This window comes from Opisthocomus hoazin, chromosome 8 (assembly GCF_030867145.1).
Source record: "Opisthocomus hoazin isolate bOpiHoa1 chromosome 8, bOpiHoa1.hap1, whole genome shotgun sequence".
Lineage (NCBI taxonomy): Eukaryota > Metazoa > Chordata > Aves > Opisthocomiformes > Opisthocomidae > Opisthocomus > Opisthocomus hoazin.
This window is the reverse complement of record NC_134421.1, coordinates 46394067-46415200: the sequence shown is the minus strand read 5'-3', so window position 1 is coordinate 46415200 and position 21134 is coordinate 46394067. Positions and strand designations below refer to the sequence as shown.

Sequence of the window (21134 nt, the reverse complement as noted above, 5' to 3'; positions counted from 1 at the left end):
GTGAGTCCCTACAGACATAGTAAGCTGGAACCATTGAGTGGGTGTCTGGTTGAGGGTATGAATGGCTTCCAGAATCCTTGTAAAGGATGGGGAGGGTCGCAATAGTCTGTAGGCAGGTAGGTGTGTTGGTTGAAGCTGGTACCTTGGAGATACATTACAGTGCCGGAATGAGGTATAGGCCAGAGGACAGTGCAATAAAAGTACATAGCAGAATTCTCCTCCATCCTCTTGAGGAGAACGACTGCGTTCTCAGGCCTGTACTGGAGAATATCTAGTGATCTGAGCCCCTTTATGAAAAGGACAGAAATGCTTTGATCCTAGGTCATTGAAGATGAAAGAGAAGGACTGTCCTCAGTTGAGCATAAGGCCAAGCAATACAGCGATGCAGACAATTGCAGAAGCATTCTGACTTGTTCACAGACAAAGGCTGGATCAAACTTACTCTGCCAAACTGCTTTGGCTACCAGAACCTGCAGCATCATGTAACAGATGTCATTTTCAGGTTATTTTGTTTAGGCTTAAAAGCCATCCTTAGTTAAAGTTTAACCATGTAATAGGTTCCTACCTCTGACTGAAGTTGAACAGAATTTGGGTAGTAATCTCATTAAGTTTATTTTCTCTAAAGCATATAGGCAGATGGTGGCTAGCTGGAGAAAAAGCCACGTGTCTTCCTGTATCTTCCCTAATTAAATAAGGAATAAAAATGCCCAGTGTGCTAATCCTTTTTTTTTTTTTAATACATACATGTGCCACATGCAAAGTCCAAACTCAAATGCCAGCTGATGTGGATCTTAAAATAGTGGATTTCAATGGTAAAAACAGAAGAAAGATTATCGGTTATAAGAATCTAAGGGAAAGTAAAAGCACATTTATTGTTTGAACAATAGACTATTTTTGAGATCCTTGCCTTTGTGCCCTAATAGTCTTGTTTGCAGATGAAAAGCTCTTTTTCCCTTATTTTGGGCTATTATTATATGCAAACAGTTTATATGTTTTTCTACATCAACATTAAATTGTTCAGCTGTAGGCTCTGTCAAGGAGCTCTGGCTTCAGTGCTGGCGAATACTATCCCCCTCACATCTTTTAGTGCTTCCTTTAATTCAAATTCTTCCAGAGGATAATCCTAGGATTAGGATGATGAAGACTGTAGTTTGGAGTCAGATGAAACAGAAGATATTTCTGGCACCAAATAATTTGCCTTTAACAAGGCATGCTATAATATGTAAGTCTTAGAGGAAGGCATCTTTCCTTTGTTGCTACTAAGTGTCAGATGAATATAGAAATCCACTGAGAACATGGCTGGATGAGACATTCCTGTTCAGTGTGATTGTATGTTCTTTTATGTGGCCTATTTATATCATATATATTGCATAGGATACAGTAGGTGCCTCTTGCAATCCTAGATACCATAGAAAAAGCACTGCTGCCAAATTTGTGTCTCCGTTTCCCACAAGAAAGTAGAGACATGTCAGTTTATTGATAAGGAGATATCTTCTAAATTGTAGTTGGGGAAATAACTTTTAATACAAGACTTCAGTATACTCTGTAAAAAAGGTTTGATCAGTTTTTGAGTGTTTCTGATTTTCATAATAGCAATATAGCAGGAAAAAAACCCACAAGCCTTTTGGGGTTTCACGGAAAGTGTTTGCAGCAGGGTTCTTACGTTCTGTCAAATCTCTTTCTTGTCTACAGTTCAGAGGCAAAGTACCTCCTCCATGTGACCCTGTGTGCAAGATCATAGACTGGATTCTTGCTGTTTGGCACCAGCTGAACTCTTGCTTGTCACGTCTAGGCGCGCCCGAAGCACTGATGGGGCCAAAACATTTCTTCTCTTGTCCTGTGGTGCCAGGGCATGGCCAAGCAACGGTGAAGTAAGATTTCTGTTTCCTGTCTGACCCTGTTCAGTGCCAACGAGATATTTACTACGAATGCGGCAGTTCTGTTTCTCCCCAAACACATCTGACTCAGCAGCCTTGAAAGTACTTTAGCAGAAGTTACGGAAAGTTTTAAGACTTTTGTTTGATATTTAATTACTAGAAGGGCAATTCTGAAGGACACAAGTGGGAACTGGGTGTCTAACACTAGTTGAAAGTCAGTATTTTTTTGTGATCTTTCAGTTATTTTCTGACACAGAGGTTGCAAAATATTACTTGTACTGGAATATTGCTCAACCCTTTAAAGGTTTTGTTCTTCATTTCAAGACAGCACTGTAAAGAAAGCTGTTCATTAGTGAACAGACCAAAATAAGATTCAAGAATTCTGAGCTTGAAAAGTTGGTAAAGGTTCCTTTTGAGGAAAGTCGCATATGAGGCAAATCTAGAGAAGTGGAAAGATTTCTCAATCTTTTTAATATCTGGTATCATTTTTAAACACATAAAATGTAACAGATGTATTAGCATAGTAAGTAAGGCAGATACATACTTGTAGCTATACACATGGTTCAATGTCAAGTACAACAAGAATGATGAAAATCTTGACTGTTCTTGCATAGTGCGTATTGCGTATCGGCCCACATTGCAACTTTTCTGCAAGTACTGCAAGAAATAATTACAGAATTTTAAAATATATTAATTTCATACTAAGATGTTGCTTGGCTGTATTAGAAAGGTAGAGTCCCTAATTCAAACTTCTTCAGAACTTCAACAATAACGTTGGTTTCTGCAAATGCAACATTAGTTTTCTCACTCTGCTTCACAGCATTCTGCCTAATTGCCACTTCTGTTCCTCTCTGACTTTTCTCTCTTGTACTAGCTCCTGCTGCCCCTTCTTCCAGTGTCCTTCACTTAGCATCTGCACTGGCTTGCTCATCTTTTGTTCTGTCTGCAGTTCTTTATACCTTCTGCTTGTTCATTTTCCTTTTTTTTCTAAAAGGCCAGATTGTCTAATATCCAAAGTAATTATCAAAGTCTAAATGTGGATATACATTGACTTGAAATTTTATGGGTGCTATGAAATAAAAAAAAAAAAGTATACCATGCATCTGTCTCCTGTCTTCCTCTTGAATCACGTCCTCTGCAATGTCTTAATCATTTATTTACTGCAATGGCATTAGCAGAGCACAGAAAAACTATTCTTTAGATACCTTAATTATGCATTTCTGAGTTTGGATTTCTCCTAAGTGTAACTTTGATTGGATTCACAATGATTTATTTTGAGCGCAAGCCCAAAATGTCTTTTACAGTAGCGATGTGCCATCTGACTCCTCATTTTAATGCACTTTCTATCCCCTAATAAACAATTAAAAAGCATAACTCCAGTGAGCACTTACCGGATGCTTTTAGTTTAGCAGCATGATGGCTAACGCTGTGGTCATATAACTAGCAATAAACAGATTAATTAGCAGCTCACTGGTTGCTGTTATTTCAGTCTAATTAACCACTCCTGTCCTCTTGCCCCTCCTCTCCACTGTGCTATTCTGTTGCTTTTTGCATTTGTTAAAGCTTCACTGAGGCAATTCAATTCACTAAGACAGTAGACGGCTATCTACAAACGAGGCTCACCCTTGGCTAAGTGTTAGCAGGAGGCAAGCGGCAGAAGCAGGCAGCTGGGACAGAGAAGGGGTGATAGGAGGTTGGTTCCTGCTGTGTGTTCGTTCGTGTAGCTTCACGTTTTGGAGAGCAGAGTGAATAAATGGAGGAAAATTTTACTAAATGCTTTTCTTGGTTTTGATCTAGGGAATTAGAGATGATATTCCAACAGGAAAGAGTTTCACTTTACAGCTCTTTTTCAGGGGCAGGGGGGTGCTATACCTTTCCGAAGTATCAGCTATATCAAAATCTGGGGACTTGATCAAGAGGAGTGCAAATGTAAGAATGAATTTAAACACCAGGATGGAATTTTATTTAGAGAGAATGGTATTGTACAGCCCATCAATTGTTAACTGTAGAACAGGCTCAATTAATTTTATCTTTGCAGTGTTCATTTCTGACCATTTATACTAGCAGAATTGCAAAATGTCAAAAGCTTACACAGGCAGAAATGGAGAGATGGAGTTTGTTGCTACTAAAGTGAAAGCAATTGTTTATTTTGTGCGCTTACCTCAGCCAGCAGAAGCAGACGGAATGGTATCTACAATGTTACGCTAAGGAAGCTTCAAGGAACATCTCCAATATGCATTTTACATCTTATTTTAACAACTGTGCTAATTATTTTTCTAAGTAACATAATTTTTATCAAGCTTAAACCAACACTTTATAGCATGGTTATATATCGTAAAAACTCAATCTTATGCTTCATAACTAACCAAAAATACATCTATCAAATGATTCGCGCATTCTAACTTTAAAAAATAAAACAAAAAAAAGACCAAAAAGTCATCGTAATCTTTCTGGTAATAAGATGGCTTCTGTGTATCAACATATCCAGCAAAACAGTTCATTTAAGCCAAACAGGCGTTTTAGTCTTCACTTTTTCCGAATGGATTTCTGCAAAGCTGAAACACAGCATTATAGCCCATCATTTCTTACAGACCTTTAATATAAACACTCTGACTCTCAATCTTACCATCTTCCTCCCGTAAGAGGGTATAAGGAAAAAAAAAAAGAGTTGGGTTTGATCTACAGAATATTGTCTCAGTGTCTGTTATAAATGTGAGCTGAGCCCTAAGCCTGAAACTCCTAGCCTTTATCCCTTGAGAACTATGAGCTATAAGAAATAGCATTTATTTATTTCCTAATACAAACTTTTCACTTGTATGCTAAAACAATGTAATATTTCTCTCTTAGAAAAGCAAAAGTCCCAGAAGAACCATGTCCCTTTGAATCAGATTTTTGTAATCAGACCCAGTCTTTAAACCAGGCAATCTGGAAAATCCACAGCATCCTGGAAACACAGTTTACCATAGATCAAACAAACAAAAGGAGAGTGAGAGCAAGGCAGCTGTATGAGTAGAAAGGTTTTGTAAACTGGACAAGTTTGGAAATGGAAGAATACTGGAAAGGGTGCAATCATAGCTGAATACCTCCTTTTTCCCACTCTGGCAGCCAATAGGCTATGAATGAACACCTGCAAGCATGGAAACTTCTCCATGCACTGGCAGAGGTGAAATCGGATTTTTTTTTTTTATATATATATAGACACAAACACACATCTTTCTGGGACATTCTTTCTTTTAGCCTTAAAATGAAAAGGATGTTTTACAGTCTTATCTGAATGAGGAAAAGCATCAGATGGCAAATAGTTTGCCAAAGCAATCTGAAAAAATTGCAGCTCTGCGGAGAGGGACCTGGGTGTCCTGGTGGACGACAGGTTAACCATGAGCCAGCAGTGTGCCCTGGCTGCCAAGAAAGCCAATGGGATCCTGGGGTGCGTCAAGAAGAGTGTGGCCAGCAGGTCGAGGGAGGTTCTCCTTCCCCTCTACACTGCCCTGGTGAGGCCTCATCTGGAGTACTGTGTCCAGTTCTGGGCTCCCCAGTTCAAGAAAGATGAAGAGCTACTGGAGAGAGTCCAGCGGAGGGCTACAAGGATGGTGAGGGGACTGGAGCATCTCCACTACGAGGAGAGGTTGAGGGAACTGGGCTTGTTCAGCCTGAAGAAGAGAAGGCTGCGAGGGGACCTTATAAATGCCTACAAATATCTGAAGGGTGGGTGTCAGGAGGATGGGGCCAAGCTCTTTTCAGTGGTGCCCAGCGACAGGACAAGGGGCAATGGGCACAAACTGAAGCACAGGAAGTTCCGTCTGAACATGAGGAAGAACTTCTTCCCTCTGACGGTGACGGAGCACTGGAACAGGCTGCCCAGGGAGGTTGTGGAGTCTCCTTCTCTGGAGATATTCAAGACCCGCCTGGACAAGATCCTGTGCAGCCTACTGTAGGTGACCCTGCTTCGGCAGGGGGGTTGGACTAGATGACCCACAGAGGTCCCTTCCAACCCCTACCATTCTGTGATTCTGTGAAATTTAGGTCAAATAAAATAAATAAACCTTACCTTAAATAAAATCAGTTCCTCTCTGGCATGGGGCACAATAGGAAGTCCAAAATATATGTGGTTTCTGAAAATGCAAAATCTAATCTGTTACCCAAAGTATAAAATCCTGGGTTTTGATAAGGGTCTCTGAAGTTAAGGGATTGTTTGTGTGCCTACAGGTGGATGTCCAAGTTGTGGAATGCTGTGATAGCTCCCAGAGTTCAAGAAGCAATACTCTCCAGAGCCTCTGTGAAAAGACCATCTGTTCCAGGACAAGCAATAGCCAAAAAAACTCCCAGCCAAGGTCAACAGGCTGTTGTTAAAGCTGCTCTCAGCATCTTGCTAAATAAAGCTGTTTTGCATGGCTGTCCTCTACCCAGAACAGGTAACTGTGAACAGTCTGAAAGGCAAGTAGTTGTACGTTGCCAAAGTGGAGTTTTTAACAGTTTGATTCCTTTTTTAAAACTGCCACAAAACATAACCAAAGTTGTTATGGAACGTGTGTGGTTAGTAGGATTTATAGTCACTAAACAAAGTAGTTCTAAAAGGTAGTCAAAAAAGAATCATCTGCAACAGTCAGTTCTTCTTAACACTGCTCTACTTTTGTTTCAGAGCTAGACAATTATATAGCAGATTTTAAGGGAGGAAATTTTCCTTTGTCCGTGGTTTCCAGCTACAAAAACTGTAGTAAGAAAAGAGGTGAGAATGCTTCTTGGAGAAAAGTGAGCACAAGTCCTCGCAAAAAGGCAGGCCATTTATCCTCCCAGTCATGGAATAAGCAGGAGACAAATACTGAAGGTAAAGCTTTCTATTTTCAATTCTGAAAGAAGGTGTGGGCGCTTAAGCTGGATCGATACGAATCTCACTTTTCTTCCACATCATGAATTCAAAATTTTCAATTCAATGACAATCGTGTTTACCAGTAAAAAAATTGGTTTTTTCTTCCAAATTATTTCTTTGTGCCTGTGAGCACCTGATTAATATTTGTTTGTTTGTTTGTTCCAATGCCCCTCCTGTTGTCTGATGATGAGATAGGCTTTGGCTCAGGTGGTGGAAGGGTGAGCAGGGGTTCCACCTCATATTGCATGCAGTTATGCTCTATCATTCTCTTCCTCAATACCGGATTCATTACTGGATTGGTACTCTTTAGTTGTGCACCTAATTTACAGTATACCTAATTTTTTGAGTTTTTTACACATATTTTATAGCTTCACTACAATAATTTCTATTGCATGAATCCAGGTAAAAAATAATGAATACGTGCACCCTCAGATCATGCATCCCTTGTTCAGTCTTACTAGATAAATTGAGTAGAATGATCTCGAAGCCCTGTAGTAGAAGGAAGAGATCTTTGGTTTTAAATTGAAGATTTTTGTTTGATTTCACTGTAATTGCAAAAAATAAATTTAAGAAATTCTGTGTAATCACAGATACTTTCAAGAAGTTTCCACACCCTTTTCAGTATGCTGCTTGAAAAAGAAGGCTTTGTATGGCTGGGTCTATGCATGTGTATAAATGTGAAAGTTATATTAGCAGCTGGCACTTTTGAAATTTCTTTCACCTCAAGAACATAAGCCATCTAACGAGCAGTTTACTACACAGGGATAATGTCTGGATATGTGCAGAAGCAACATACCATTCTTCTACAAGTACACACCTGTCTAGAAGGAAAACTTGAGAACACCATAACTGAATACAATGTCGAACAGGAAAACTTCTAGAGGACAAAATCAAATGACTTATTTTTGTCCTTTCAGAAAATGAAGGTAACTCCTTCAGAGAGAAGAGTTAGGAAGGGGTTTAGAGAGAAAGAGGCTTACACACACACACACACACACACTTTAGAAACAGTAAGATTCTAGCCTCAATTATCTCATATATAAAAGACTGAAACACCTGATGGCTGGTACTCTGTAATGTTAAATTGAGCTACTCACTTCTTCAGCTCTTGTTCAGAAAGAAGTCTGCTTTTTCTAAACTGCAACTCTAATGTCCTGATTTTGTTTGCTACTTCTCTGTTTGAATTGTGAACTTACCTAATCCTGCTAAGAGGATTTAAGAAATCAAATGAATTTAACCTGAAGTAGGGTGGTTGATACTGTATCTTGTACTTGAGAATGTTCTTGGAGGCCAGTTAATATTTGTAAATACAAGTAAAAAATGGGTTGGTGAATTTAACTTTTGTAGACTTCCATTTCTGACTATCAGAATCAAATGTTGTTCCTGACTCCAAGTAAGGGTAAGTTGTTTGATTTTACTTAAATGAAGCAAGCTTAAATCTTTTCCTGTTGCCAAGCGATTTCTCTTTGAGAGAACCAGTAAGGGTGGTTCAGGCACCTTGCACAGAAACCTCACGTCCTGCCTTCCACAAAAGCTTGGGAACTTATGCCCTATTTGCCGTTTCAGCAGTACCACGTGGCCCTAATGCTACTCTGACCAGTTCCAAGGGACGTGTTGTCATCTGTGACAGACTCTGTTGATATAATTAGCCTATAAATGGGAACCCCTTTTTCCAGTTTACCACAGATTTCAGAATGAAGAAATCAACACTCATGATAACACACTAAGTCAATCTCTCTTTTGTGCAGGTATAAAATCTAAGACTATGTTGCAACCAAACTGTAAGAAAAGAGCTTCTCTCGCCACAAAGTAAGCTTTAATTTCTGGTATTTGTAACACCTAGCAAACAATAAAGATGATAAACTTGTGTTGTAAACCAGCACATTCTAATGCATAGATGAAGCGTTTGTATTTGGTGATGTCTTGGTTCTACATGTCAAGAAAGAAATCCTTTTTAATTTTCATTTCTGAGAGAAAATAAAATTTTTGTACTTCAGTATAATTTTAGAACCCATTTCTTTAGTTCAGCCTTGCAGCACTACATGTCTTTTTATGTAACAGAATAATCTATGACTTAAAGAGTATTATGTAACAGTTACTCTGCCATGAAAAGCCAACCGTATGCTTTTTTCACCTGGCATTATATTTTAAAAACTCCTCTGGCTCTTTCAGCTTACTGAATGACAATTCAAAATAGTATAGTACATGCACTTTAGTCTAAATGATACAGAGTTTCTCTACGAAAGTGTATGAATTAGCCAGAGGGAACTGCATGTGAGACTTCACTTCAATCTGAAACCTTGGTTCTACCGCATTCAGAGGCACAGAGAGCAGAGAACACTTACGCTGCCAGTATGCCAGGGTTTGTTTAAGTGTTTGTAATTAAGTCCAAAAAGGAAAGTGGAATAAAATTGATTGCTTCATCTTAAAAAGAGGAGAATCTTTGAAGACAGCGGGCAGAAGAATCCTTTGTTAGAATTTCAGAATGGAGAGAATATTTTGAATAGAAAGATCTATTATGATATAACAACTATTGACAACTATTGCTGCCGCTTACTTAGATGTTGTTTTCTTTCTGTTTGTGGTAGTAAAGGTCATTTGGAAAGAAATGACTATTTTCCAGGTGTGTATAATACTTATTTTTAAATTCTGTATCGTAGCTTAAATTTTAATTGTTCTCTCAGTTTGTCTGGGTTTTTTTCCCCCAGATCTTCAGAGAAGGATCAATTGAGAACGTTAAATCTGGAGCAACGGCTGTCCCTTGGTTCTGATGATGAAGTAGATCTTGTGCAGGAACTCCAAAGTATGTGTTCCAGCAAATCTGAGCCCGATATAAGCAAGGTAAACACAAGGCTTTTAAATAATTAACATCATCACCATATGCAGTCATTTGCTACGTGTTTAAAATAAATTTTTAATTTACAAGCATGGCTCGAACTGAAGAAAATTATTAAATTATTTGGAAATAAGACAAGGTCAGCTACTAAATTATACATTTGAGGGTAAGTGTTCTGGTTTAATATACATTATTTTAAATTGCACCTTCACTGTTTTTTCTTGTAGAGCTTTTTGCAGTGGAGGCTGAAATTTGTAAGTTCATAAATGCTAGATATAATAGCCTTCCCTGCATTAGTGTTCCCCGTGTTATCTTTCATGCTGTCACTGCTTCCACTGGGAAACTGTTTTGTAGTCTTAAAGACATAGAAAGTTTTTCCTAATACGCACTGCAAGTTTGGTCTGTTTGATGTAATCCCATTAGCCATCACAGAACTGGCACAGAGCTCCTCTGCTGTGTAGGTGAAATTCAGTTTTGCTGCCCCAGGCAAGAAAGAATGGTTGGCCTAAGTCTTTTTGTTTAACAGTCGTAGAAGAGAGTGAAGGAGGCTCGCAAGGAGGCTCGCAAGGCTCATCGGTTTGGGGCGAAGTTCTACCCTGGAATGGGTTGTGGATGGTTGTGGGAGACCTGCCAGAGCAGAGGTTGGAGCTGTGGATCTCTCTCATTTTTCCTTCTACACCAAAAGCACCCAGCTCTCCTTGTAGCTGTAGCTATTTATTCTTTTCTTTCTTTCCTCCTAGCACAGCTGAAGTAGCTGGCTGTGACAGCAGGCTGTGTTCACACCGGAGCAGCTGATCCATAGCTTTTGAAACACAGACAGAGTCAGTCTTAGGCTACGGTCCACTTAGGCTGCGCATTTACATCCTGTAGGATCTCCCTGAACAGCACTTCCATTACTTTTGCTTTATTAAGTGTTCTGTTTATTCTTAGAAGTCAACCAAGTTTTTATTAAAAAAAGAAATACTGTGTTTGGTAAGATTTTTCAACCTATTTAATGAAATCCCTCATTATGGTGTTTGGGGTTTTTCTGAAGTATTTACAGTACTTGCATGAGTCACATGCAAGCTAATCACGAGGCAGTTAGCAGGGACTTACCAGATCTGCCCTTGAAAGAATGGGATGTGCTTAAAGAAATGATCACCAGCTCAAAATTGTGTTTAATAACACGTAAAATGTAATTGCTCATTGTTGACAATTCAAGGAAATAGGGGGTAGATAAGGAAGGAGATAGATGTCACTGTCTTTTGTTCAGTTTCCTCACCATGGGTGGAACCATCCATGACTGGAATTTCTGTTGTTAATTCCCTAGCTGCCTGGTAGCGCCTTACAGAAGTAAGGGTGCTGGTGCCTGTTTTCTTTGTGTAATATAATTTCAGGCTGCCATCAAAATAAGTACTTCTACTCTCTGATTGCCCTTTCACTCAAATGTGTTCCTGCTGCCTCTGTTGTATTGGAATAGAATACTTCTGCAGCTGCAGAGTTGAATTGGATCAGCTTGCCCCAGGAGAACACACCTAGTTTTCAGGGAGCACAGAAGGCTGACCAGACTCTATCTGCTATTACATGGTCACAAGGTTTGATGGAAAACAGTAGGGAAGAAACATGGCAGGAGGAAGAGAAAAGGATCATTCCTTTGTGTGATGTTCCTGGGGCTGGATAAAATTTAGTGGGAAACTGCCCTTAAGCTTTGCTGAATAGTATTGCTCTGGAAATGTATGTTTAATCTTCTTTTGATAATAGGCAACGTGAAATCTCTCCATCTCCCATCTCCTACAAATGCACTCAAGAGTAAAGGAAAGATATTTACATGGTTCTTTGGATATTTATACATTGCATTGCACAGAAACTACATGAAAACAAAATTAAGAGTCCAAAATCTGGCAAATTGAAACATAATCTCTGCTGTGAGTAACTAAAAAAACACCATTTTCTTATCTTTTTTAGATTGCGGATGCAAAAAATGAGCTATTGATGTTCAATAACTCTCAAAATAATCCGGTATTTTCAGCAACCGGTACTAACCCAAGTAAAACAACAGCACAAAAGGTAAGTGAAATGAGTTTTGTAGTAGGATAGGGAAGGTGACTTGTGTTTCTCCAAAATCTGAATTCCCAACTGGATCCGAAGAATTAGTGTTCCAGTGCCCTGTTTATTACAAGAATAAACTGTCATGATTCTTAGGAAACTTGCTAGACACACCATGCCAAGTTTCTTCCATGTGTCTTAATGGAAACCGAAGATGTATTAAACAATGGATGTATTTGGTTCCGTGTTCATGTTTACATAAAGCCATCTCCCTAGGCCAAGTATCGGTGACATTACTTTGACATTGTAAGTGATTTGCAACAGATTTTGAGAGAAACAAAAGCCCCATTCATTTTTGCCCCCAATTAATGGTGTTCAGTAAGTTTGCAAACGCGCAGAAATTTTTTAAGTTCTTGATGTAAAATTGCTGGTTCGTGGTTTATTTTTCTACCTTTTTTTTTGTAGTGATTACCCAAATACGTATTATTTCAAGCCACTCTTTTCCTGAGTGTTGTTATCTAAGTAGAATTGAGCTGCTGTGGTGTCAAAGCTCTCGGTGGTAGAAATTTTGAGAAGACATGATATTACCGGAGTTTGTGAAGAATAGCATTTGTATTTTAATGGGAGTTCAGTTTCTTTTTTCTACCTAGCTATCTGCTGTAATATACAGTTGTCCTGCCACGTTATTTATGAGAAATCAAAAGAAACCTTATAAGTCTGGTGATTCTGGGAAAGGATAGTCTGAATGTAAACAAACTTTACTAACTTCTGAGCAGTTTCAGATCGGGACGACAAGCTGAATACTACTGGAAGATATAGTAGGTCCACTGTTGTCACCTCTTCAGAAATTGAAACCGTTGTTTGTGGGTGCAAACATCCCTACTATATATGAAGATTAAATTATATCCTGCTTAGTTTTCATTCTTTGGGTAACAAAAATTACGCTTCCTCTGTTGCTATAGTTTTTTCCCTGTTCTTCCTTGCTCCTTGTGTTTTGGAACATCAAGAGAGCTTCTGAGCACAGGGCTCAGTGAACCTGAGCCAGGGCAGAACCCCGCTGTCTGCGTTCCCTCACTATGCCCTCCACATTCCCTCAACAGGGGTCCTCGAGAGCCCAATCCAGATGCTTTTATCTCACTGTGATAAACTGCTTTCTTGAGACGCTCTATTTTCTGCATTAGCCCTGAAAATAGCTTAACTTGCACACCTAGGCATTAAAAAAGCTAGAGTTGGGTGAGATGACTTACCATCCTTGCCCTCATATTTTTTTCATATCCAAATATTCAAAATGTTAGAATATTTTCTGAAGTTTTACTTAAAATCCAGAGAACAGTCACTGCTAACAGACACAATTTTAATGTTACAGATCCACATTTAGATACACTGCTTTTGAATATTTCTCTACACAGATTGAGACATTGCAAATCAGAGCCTCAGACGGCAGTGACGCCTGCATAATTTGGTAAATCAGCTGACCTACCCACTCCTACTGTAAATTTTTCCTAGTAATTTTTTTTTCCTTTTAAAATTCCTTCTAGCAATGTAAGGCCTAACTACATTGACTTTGGAGGCAGACAAGCTTGGCTACCTTTGAGATTTTTGAAGAAATTAGTCAAAAAAATACAGAGATTATGTATTAGTAAACAAACACATCTTTGTGGGGAAATGTTGGCCAAAATAAAGGAAACACAGCCCTACCTTTTGCTAGAGGAGAAGGAGGTCTAACTGAATGATAAGCTTTGTTTCTAGATTTAGTCATTACTACAACCAATTGATCAAAAATCTAGAAAAGCAGAGTTTCCGTTTGAACGCACAAGTCAAACTTTTAGAGGCAATTGTAACAATGATATTCCTATGCAGCTGCTGATGCTAACAGTTAAGGTTCTAATTCTGCTTTCCTGTCAGTGGAAAGGTAGGCAGCTCTCATGACAGACAGATGTTAGTGACCTTCGTAAAATGGCTTCACTAACCCCTTCCTCCTTGATTATCACAGAACAAAAAGGGACAACGCACCTGGCTTTGGCACTTCAGGTATCTGAATTTGGGCAGGGTGAATATGGTCCAGTTTTTAACAATGTAGCTTCTTAGCATAAATAATTTGAGATGCTAAAATCTAACTTACAAGAAAGCAATCTGTAAGATTATGGATTAAAACGTAACTAGCATTTCAATGTCCGTTCTTGAAGTACTGTTTTTGTCACTATTATTTTGTTATTATTTATAGCCTTGATGGTACAAAAAAGTGAATGTCTTTATTCAAGCTGCAAAACTGAACTTTTTGCTCATAGCTACCTAAATCTCCATTTTTCCCTTTTGGCATGGCTGCAGCTGCCATTTTTCCACTGTAATGAAAGAAAGAAGATGTATTTTTTTATTTGGTTACTTCCGAAATTGGGACCGCTGAGAATCAAATTTAAGATTTTCTCAGTGGCAATGCAAAAACCTTGTTGGCTTATTTTGGTGTTCTAAGATGATGATGATGTTTCCTTTCAGACAAAGAAACAAAAACATGCCATAGTTTGTTCACCGAGTAGTAAGAAGCTGTCATATTAAACTGCAAAAAGTTGTAAATAACAAGGGTTCCATGGGGCTGGTGGGGCTGGTTGGTTGTTTTTCAGGTCAAAAGGCAATCATTATTTATACAGATAATACATTTTTTTTATTCATAGGATGGAATGTGTCCTCTCAGCAGCAATCAAACTGTGGAAAGCACCAACAGTAAATCAAAGACAGAGTTGGGTGTTTCGAGAGTTAAATCTTTTCTTCCTGTTCCTAGAAGTAAAGTCATGCAGCCTTCTCAGAATTCTAAAAAAAGCAGCAGCAGTAATACAAGGCAAATAGAGGCAGATAATAACACAAAAAGAGAGATTTGGAATTTGCACAAAAAAGAACAAATAGAAAAATCTAATAAATAAACCTGCCTACCATACAATTTTCTGTATTCATATAATCTCTATTGCAAAGAACCAAGTACTTCAAATATGTAAATATTTTTTAAAAATCAACTGTTTCCCTGTAATATAAAGTTTGTACAGGACCACAGTCTTATTTCTATGTAAATCAGCTGGAAATTATATTGATTTAGCAGTTTTGCCACCTTCATAGATATTTTTTTTCCTTCTTCTTTTATTATGAACATTACTTGTTTAAATGATAATATTCAGGGGTATTACCACAGGATTCTGTTCGTGTATATACTGTACATAAATATAATCTATTAAGTTCATGTGTTAAACTGCATTCAGATGAGTTGCACAGTGTGTACAGCAATGGCTTAAAGCTATTATACATGCATTTTAAAGACGTGTTTTTATCTTCACTTAAAGAAAAATTAATGGAATGTGGCAATAACTAAAATGATTGGAAATGCAGATCAATTACTTTCAGCTACAAGCCATATTAAATACTTTGATTTCCCCATCATTTGCCTGCTGAATTGTGATTTTGTTTCTCCCAAGTTTCTCTTCATCTAAAATGTCATGAATTTCCGTTATAACTTTTATCTTTAAAAAAAGGAGAGAGATTGAGAAATTAAAATGCAATAAAAATTATTTTTCTCAGACTCTTATTCTTTGATAGAATTGAAGAAAATGTGATCATTTATTAACTTTTTCTTGTATTCTGTAAAAACTTTTATATACTTCATTAGTGTTTTAAAAGTATCCAAGAAATAATAGTGGTTTACAGAAACAGATTTTACTGAAAAGGGATTTGAGCACAAGCTTAACTACAGTATTATCAGAGATAATGTAGTAGCGATGAGTTTCTATGTAATTATCAATTTCTGTTGTGGATTTAAGATGTAATTGCTGTGAAATCATACTCGAGTTGCAGTTCAGATTAAGTCTTTTTCATTTCCCCCCTACTGCAGCGGCAGATCATGTTCCCACGAGGGAGAGTTTCTGCAAAGGGAACATTTCCCCGGTCTCTCCTTACGGTAGCTACAGTTCTGTACTGGTGGATGTGGAAACGCTTGCTGTCTCCGTACCTCACCTGGTAGGCAGAGGGGAGCGCGGGGTTTTCTTGAGATCAGACTTAGATGCCTTCTGATGGGCTACCAGGAGATGGGTTTGACAGCTATGGACAGCAACATGGTCATGCCTGTAACTTCCAAAGTAGCGTTGTTCTCACACTAAGCCTGGAAGAGGAAAGGGTTACCTAACTGTTTCCTAATGCTTCACCTTTATATGTAAAACAGTTATCCCAAACTCAAGTCAATAAAATTTTTGTACTGCATATTGTCTGTCTTAGTTTATACGTGCGTGTTATCTCTATAGATATAGATCATCAGAAGCTTATTTCTGTAACCATGTCCCACACAATATATTTAGAAAGTATCATGCCTTTCAGTAATCACTGCTTTATTAAAACTTCAAATTTCTTGTGTGATAATAACATATAACCCAAGACCGATGATTTCTTTAGAGGTGGTTTTTTCCCCCCCCCCCAGTAATTTTGGTGCTGAAAAATGGGATGCTACTCCTCCTGTTGGTTCTTAGCAGAAAGCTACGTCAGCTGCAAACTGCTGTAGGTCAGAGCAAGGGGGCGCCGCAACTGGGATCCCGTATGTGCTGAAGCAGTGTGAGCAACGGTGTGGCAGCTTGTGAGAGAAGCTCAGGCATGGATTTCGTGGGGAGGGGGAACACAAAATGGAAAATGTTTTTTGTGGTGATCACCAGAGTTGCAATATCAAGATCTGTAATAACAGTAAATCATTTTTTTTAAAAAAAAAAAAAAAGCTATACGAAAAGAAAAATGCTGACACGCTTCTAAACTAGGTTTGTTCTGCGTTGAGAATGAACCTTGGAAATGTCAGACCTCATTTAGATCAAGAGTCAGCAGTGTGTTTCTGTGTGGGAAGATCTTAGCACGGTGTCCTAAAGCGTGTTTGGAGATATATTTTAAGACTCTCTATATTGTCTGTGAGAATCAAAAGTCTTCCGTGCTGCACTTGGAGTGAAAATCTGCAGAAGACAGAGTAACTTTGATCATCTGTTCATGTCTGGAAGTTAGGTCTCTTGCTAAATTTAGCACTGCCTTCAATGCCCTCATTATCCTTTCTTTTCAGCCTGCTGTCCTAATCGCTCTCCATCTGCATCTTTCACCTGGTTGACTTCCACCTGCTATCATTTTGTCTGTCTGTCAGATCAACGCAGTCTGTGATCGTCAGACATCTTTAATCACAGGATATTTTGCAGATCTTCTAATTGAATCTGACCTTCTGTAGCAACTGCTAAGGTCGCTCTCTCATTAGGCCACGTCAGTTCCTGCCCTCAAATGGTGGAAATCACATAACCGTCAAACAGTTTGGATGGGAACTCACTGGCTTCCCCAATGGTTTGTCCTTTGGGTTGTGACAGGTTGTGCAGAAGCCAGGCAAGGCTCTGCTTATGACTTCACGGCTTCCCTATATCTTCAGGTTCGTCCTGTGATGCTACCAACAGCACTCCTCACACATGACTTGTAATACCAACCGCTCTCATTTTGGGTTAGTAATGGGAGAAATCCTTTTTCCTCATTTCTGTCTTAAGCAGAGGGGTTTTCAGCATGCCGTCTGTGGTGGACCATGCCGCTCTGTGCTGCACTCTGCTCCCATGTATTACCCCTCCCCGCATCTTTAAAAAAGGTGAGGTGAGTGAAGAGAGAGATGCCCTGTCTACGTGGAGGAGGATGTCGGGAAGTACAGGGAAGCTTCTAAGGTCGCAGCCATTCCACAGGCCACGTGGTCAGTGAAAAGACTTTTGATTTAGCCCCTATCTGAGCACTCCAAAATGAAGTGTGAGGAAACCTTCTCCATCATTCAACAAAGGCACCGACATTCATCAACAAGAAAAACATTGGAGGGCCTGGATCTCTGAGGCGCTTCTCTTCCCATAATACAGCGCGAAGTGATTTACAAAAAAAACTAAAACCCTCCATCTTTCCAGTAAAACTGGAGAAGCAGAATAGCCTCTATAGGTGGAAGATGCTTGTAGAAGGAGCCAAGCTGGAGAAAGGATGAGGGGCCACTCCCTTGGTGCTAACTCCGGCTAAAGCGATGTTTATGATGTTCAGACCATAATTAAAAGACTTCGGAATAACAAAATGGGCTGTTCTTCAAAAACCTGAAGTCAAAGCGGCTGTCGAGACAGCACGAGGCGTGTTTGTGCTGGGCTGCAGCAAAGGCAGACTCAGAAGGCAGAAGTTTGCTTTTGCATACAGTTAAGACAGCAGAAAGGTTCATCCCAGGGATTTAGAGAAACAGAAGGAAGCCTGAAAGAGGGGAAACACTTCCTCAGCCCAGCGGCAGCCCAGCTGTAGTTTGGGTAGTATTAGCCCAAAGTGGAGTTGGGATGCGGTCCCCACGCTTAGGAGACAACAGAGCGCCCATACCTGGCAGGTGCCAGGGGTGGCACGTGCCTTCTCCAGCTGCAGAGCCCGCACCAAACTCCCAGGCTCATCACAGAGATAGCAACCATAACTGTAGGCCCCTGATCATACCAGAGTGACCAAAATTCATTTTTATGATGTAGTACGTTTAAAAGGGTTAGGGAGAGGAAACTAAGAAAATGCGTCCACACGTTAACGCTTTGATCAGAATGACAAGGAACCTGCTGAGAAAAAAGAGAAAATAACAGGCAAGGAAGCTGGACTTCACTTGAAAACCTCCAGTAGCATTTACAAGGGTTGTATGTTGACATTGAAGAGAGTCCTGGTGAAGAAAATTAGTAGAAATATTGTTTACCCTAGGAAAAGGAAATTGGTTTTGGAGAACAGGAGGGTCTGTAATGTGTATCATGTATATGAAATGTGTATTGCATTGCACGTTGCTTAACTTGCAAGATTTTTAGGCAGCAGTTAATTGTCCACGAGTGAAGACGTGTACACAAAGGTCTAAAGTGCTTTTTTTTCCCCAAACATTAAATCATGGCTAAGTAATGGTAGAGCTAAAATACCAAATCTCTGTCAGAAAGAGGAGAAAAAAGTTACCAGAATACCTTTTACATAAATAAAATGCAACAAATTACACAGTTCTGAACTGACCTCCAACAACTAAGACCAATTCAGAATTAACCCTAATGTGCGGAAACGTTTTACAAGGCACCTTTTCCAACAGCTCCCACATTTGAGGGAAGTGACTTAAGCCCGTTGCTTGAACAGGGTAGAATTAAAGAGGTGCAGAGGCAATCAGGTGTTTGGCAGCTCTGACACCGGCACAGAAGACTGAGGGACACGAAGCTTGTGGAAACGGAAGAGGTGGAACTTGAAACAAGACTTGGGAAACAGGTGTTTCATGGATAAAATACTAAAGCTGGTAAGATACCAGCTAAGCAACTGTGAAACCAAAATTGTTTTTTGGAAGCGCAGGCTTGTTTGAGCCTGACGAGATACTGAGCTGTTCCCACTAATGATGATTATCGAGCTGCTTTGTGTAGTTATTTTGTGTGTAAGATTTACAAAGACGGCTAAACATGCAGAGTTCCAGCTCGTTTCGGCTAACCTTGCGCTCCATCGTCGCTGGCCTAAGAGCTTCTGAGTGCGGTGCTGGCAGTGTGGCCACCCTCCTGCTCTGTACTGAGGGAGAGCCACAGAGCCTTTGCAGGGCAATTTCACTCTTTCCAACTTTTTTGCTTTCTTGCAGATGGGCTGTAAAATCGAATCTTCCTGTGCAGTACTGGTCTTCTCTTTGGCCACGTATAACACACCCACCCCCATTTAATAGTACAAGTGTGTATTTTTAATAACAAAGTGTTTTGGGAGGGGTAGTCTTTTTTATGTGGCTGTTTTCTCACACGTATGCAAACTCAAGCATGTGAAAAGAAAAATTTTCTTAAATAATGCCCAACTTGCATTTATAAGGTCATTGGTTTTTCTTTTTTTCCACTGTGCTTGGGCTACAGCCTCATTCCCCCCCCCAACCTTGTGCTCCATTTTCCACCATGAGCAACATGTGCAGCTTCGCAGCTCAGCTTCAGGCAAACAGCCCTAGGACCCGTTATCCCACCGACAGCAAGCATAAGAATGCTTACTCAAGATGGTAACGTGCTCTTCTCGACCTCTGCTGGGAAGCAGATGCTGTCCTCCTCATCACAGAGGCTGGTAACGACTCACCTCCTGTTCCAGCCTGAGCTCTGAAGTAGCCGATGCAGTATTTCGGGACTGAAAGAAATAGCACGTTCTTCTCCAGCCTTTTCCCGCTTGCTCTAACAATGACCCCCCCCAAAATTAACACTACTGATTGTGCAAGCTTTGAAGTGCGCACTGATTCTGATGACGCAGTGGTTCTTTTCTGCTGATCTTCCCATATCATCTTGTTTATTTAGATGATAAACTCTCCCGCGCGGTACGTCTGCTCCTCTGAGCAGCACCCTGGAAAAGCGTGATCCGTGGCGTTCCTCCGTGGGCTTGGCCACGCCGCAGCAGCCCCGGCCTCCCGGCCAGACATGGCTGTGCACGCTGTAAGGAGCAGACAGAGCGCTGGCTGGGTGAGGAAAGTGACAGTGCGAGGGGAGCTATTTAGGGGGCAGGAGCAACGGAGACGGGATTCAAAAGTGGTGCTACTTCAATATATAGCTCTAGTCCAGTTGCTACAAAGGCTAAAGCAGGCAGAGCTTCGTGGCAGGGAAACAGCGGCATGGCAAAACCCAGCACGCTCTCCGAGCAAGAGGCGTCGCTTCATGGAGGAAATGAGGCCAAGCAAGGCGACGTTCGCGCAGCCAGAAAGGGAGGGGACCCAGGCAAGCACTGCAGGACAGGCAAGAACCGAAGTACAGTACGAAGGCCCAGGTGGGAAGAAATGAGATAGACGAAAAAAGCGTGTTTGCAGAGGAAATACGTGACGCTGGGCGGAAAACACGTAGTGCGGTACAGAGCTGGAGGGAAGGGGCGCGAGGAGGGCGAGCTGCCGCCACAGAGCGAGCCCTCAGGAGCTCCCGGCCCGGTGTCCAGCGCAGCCCCGCGGCTGGTGCTACCTGAGGCCTGAAGGCCGGTGTTCGCCACGCTTCCATGTGCTGTAGTCTCAAGCCGTGATGAAGTGCGTTTACAAGCGCTTCACATCTGGTGCCGCTCCCTTTGTGGCCCTTCTTCAGCCGCGGGGCCGCCCCACGGGAGGGGCCGGCGGCGACAGTCCCAGACCGGCCTCGGCCTCGCCGGAGCCGCCCGGCGGGGCCCGCGCCGCACCGCAGCGCCCCCTGGCGCCGCCCGGCAGGATCCCGGCCTTGGCTCTTGGCGGCCGGTGTCGTCACGGCCAGGACGCAGTGACGAAACACGATGCGCGTGCTTCGACGGGCAGCGACGGCTGAGGCGGGACCAGCAGGGTCGGCCTGCGCGGGGGGGGGGGGGGCGGGTTGTAACGTGACGTACAGGCAGCTTTTTTTTTATTTCTTTTTTTATTTCTTTTTTTTTATTCTTATCTTTACTTAAAGACAAAAAAGTAACCTAAAGAGTCTGTATCACTAGAACAATTGCGCGTACAAAGACAGCACTGGACAGTACCTGGCCTAACTCCGGGGCTGCCCTCATGTTTGGCAGCTCTATCATAATGTGACAT

General features: G+C 40.8%; 1 protein-coding gene across 3 annotated transcripts in view; it reads left to right on the top strand.

Annotated features, from left to right (window-relative positions):
- The window catches only part of LOC142358780 (cortactin-binding protein 2-like), a 143654-nt gene extending 127819 nt beyond the window's left edge, over nucleotides 1–15835 (top strand). For 2 of the 3 annotated variants that reach the window (XM_075428178.1, XM_075428177.1), the window contains exons 17-23: nucleotides 1693–1871; nucleotides 6084–6289; nucleotides 6517–6702; nucleotides 8493–8553; nucleotides 9453–9585; nucleotides 11525–11626; nucleotides 14275–15835. In XM_075428178.1, the coding sequence (XP_075284293.1) occupies nucleotides 1693–1871; nucleotides 6084–6289; nucleotides 6517–6702; nucleotides 8493–8553; nucleotides 9453–9585; nucleotides 11525–11626; nucleotides 14275–14520 (1113 nt within the window). In that variant the 3' untranslated portion in view covers nucleotides 14521–15835. Of the gene's footprint in view, nucleotides 1–1692; nucleotides 1872–6083; nucleotides 6290–6516; nucleotides 6703–8492; nucleotides 8554–9332; nucleotides 9368–9452; nucleotides 9586–11524; nucleotides 11627–14274 lie in introns of those variants that run through there. The other variant, XM_075428179.1, reaches the window with a different exon arrangement.
- The last annotated feature ends 5299 nt before the right edge of the window (nucleotides 15836–21134 follow it).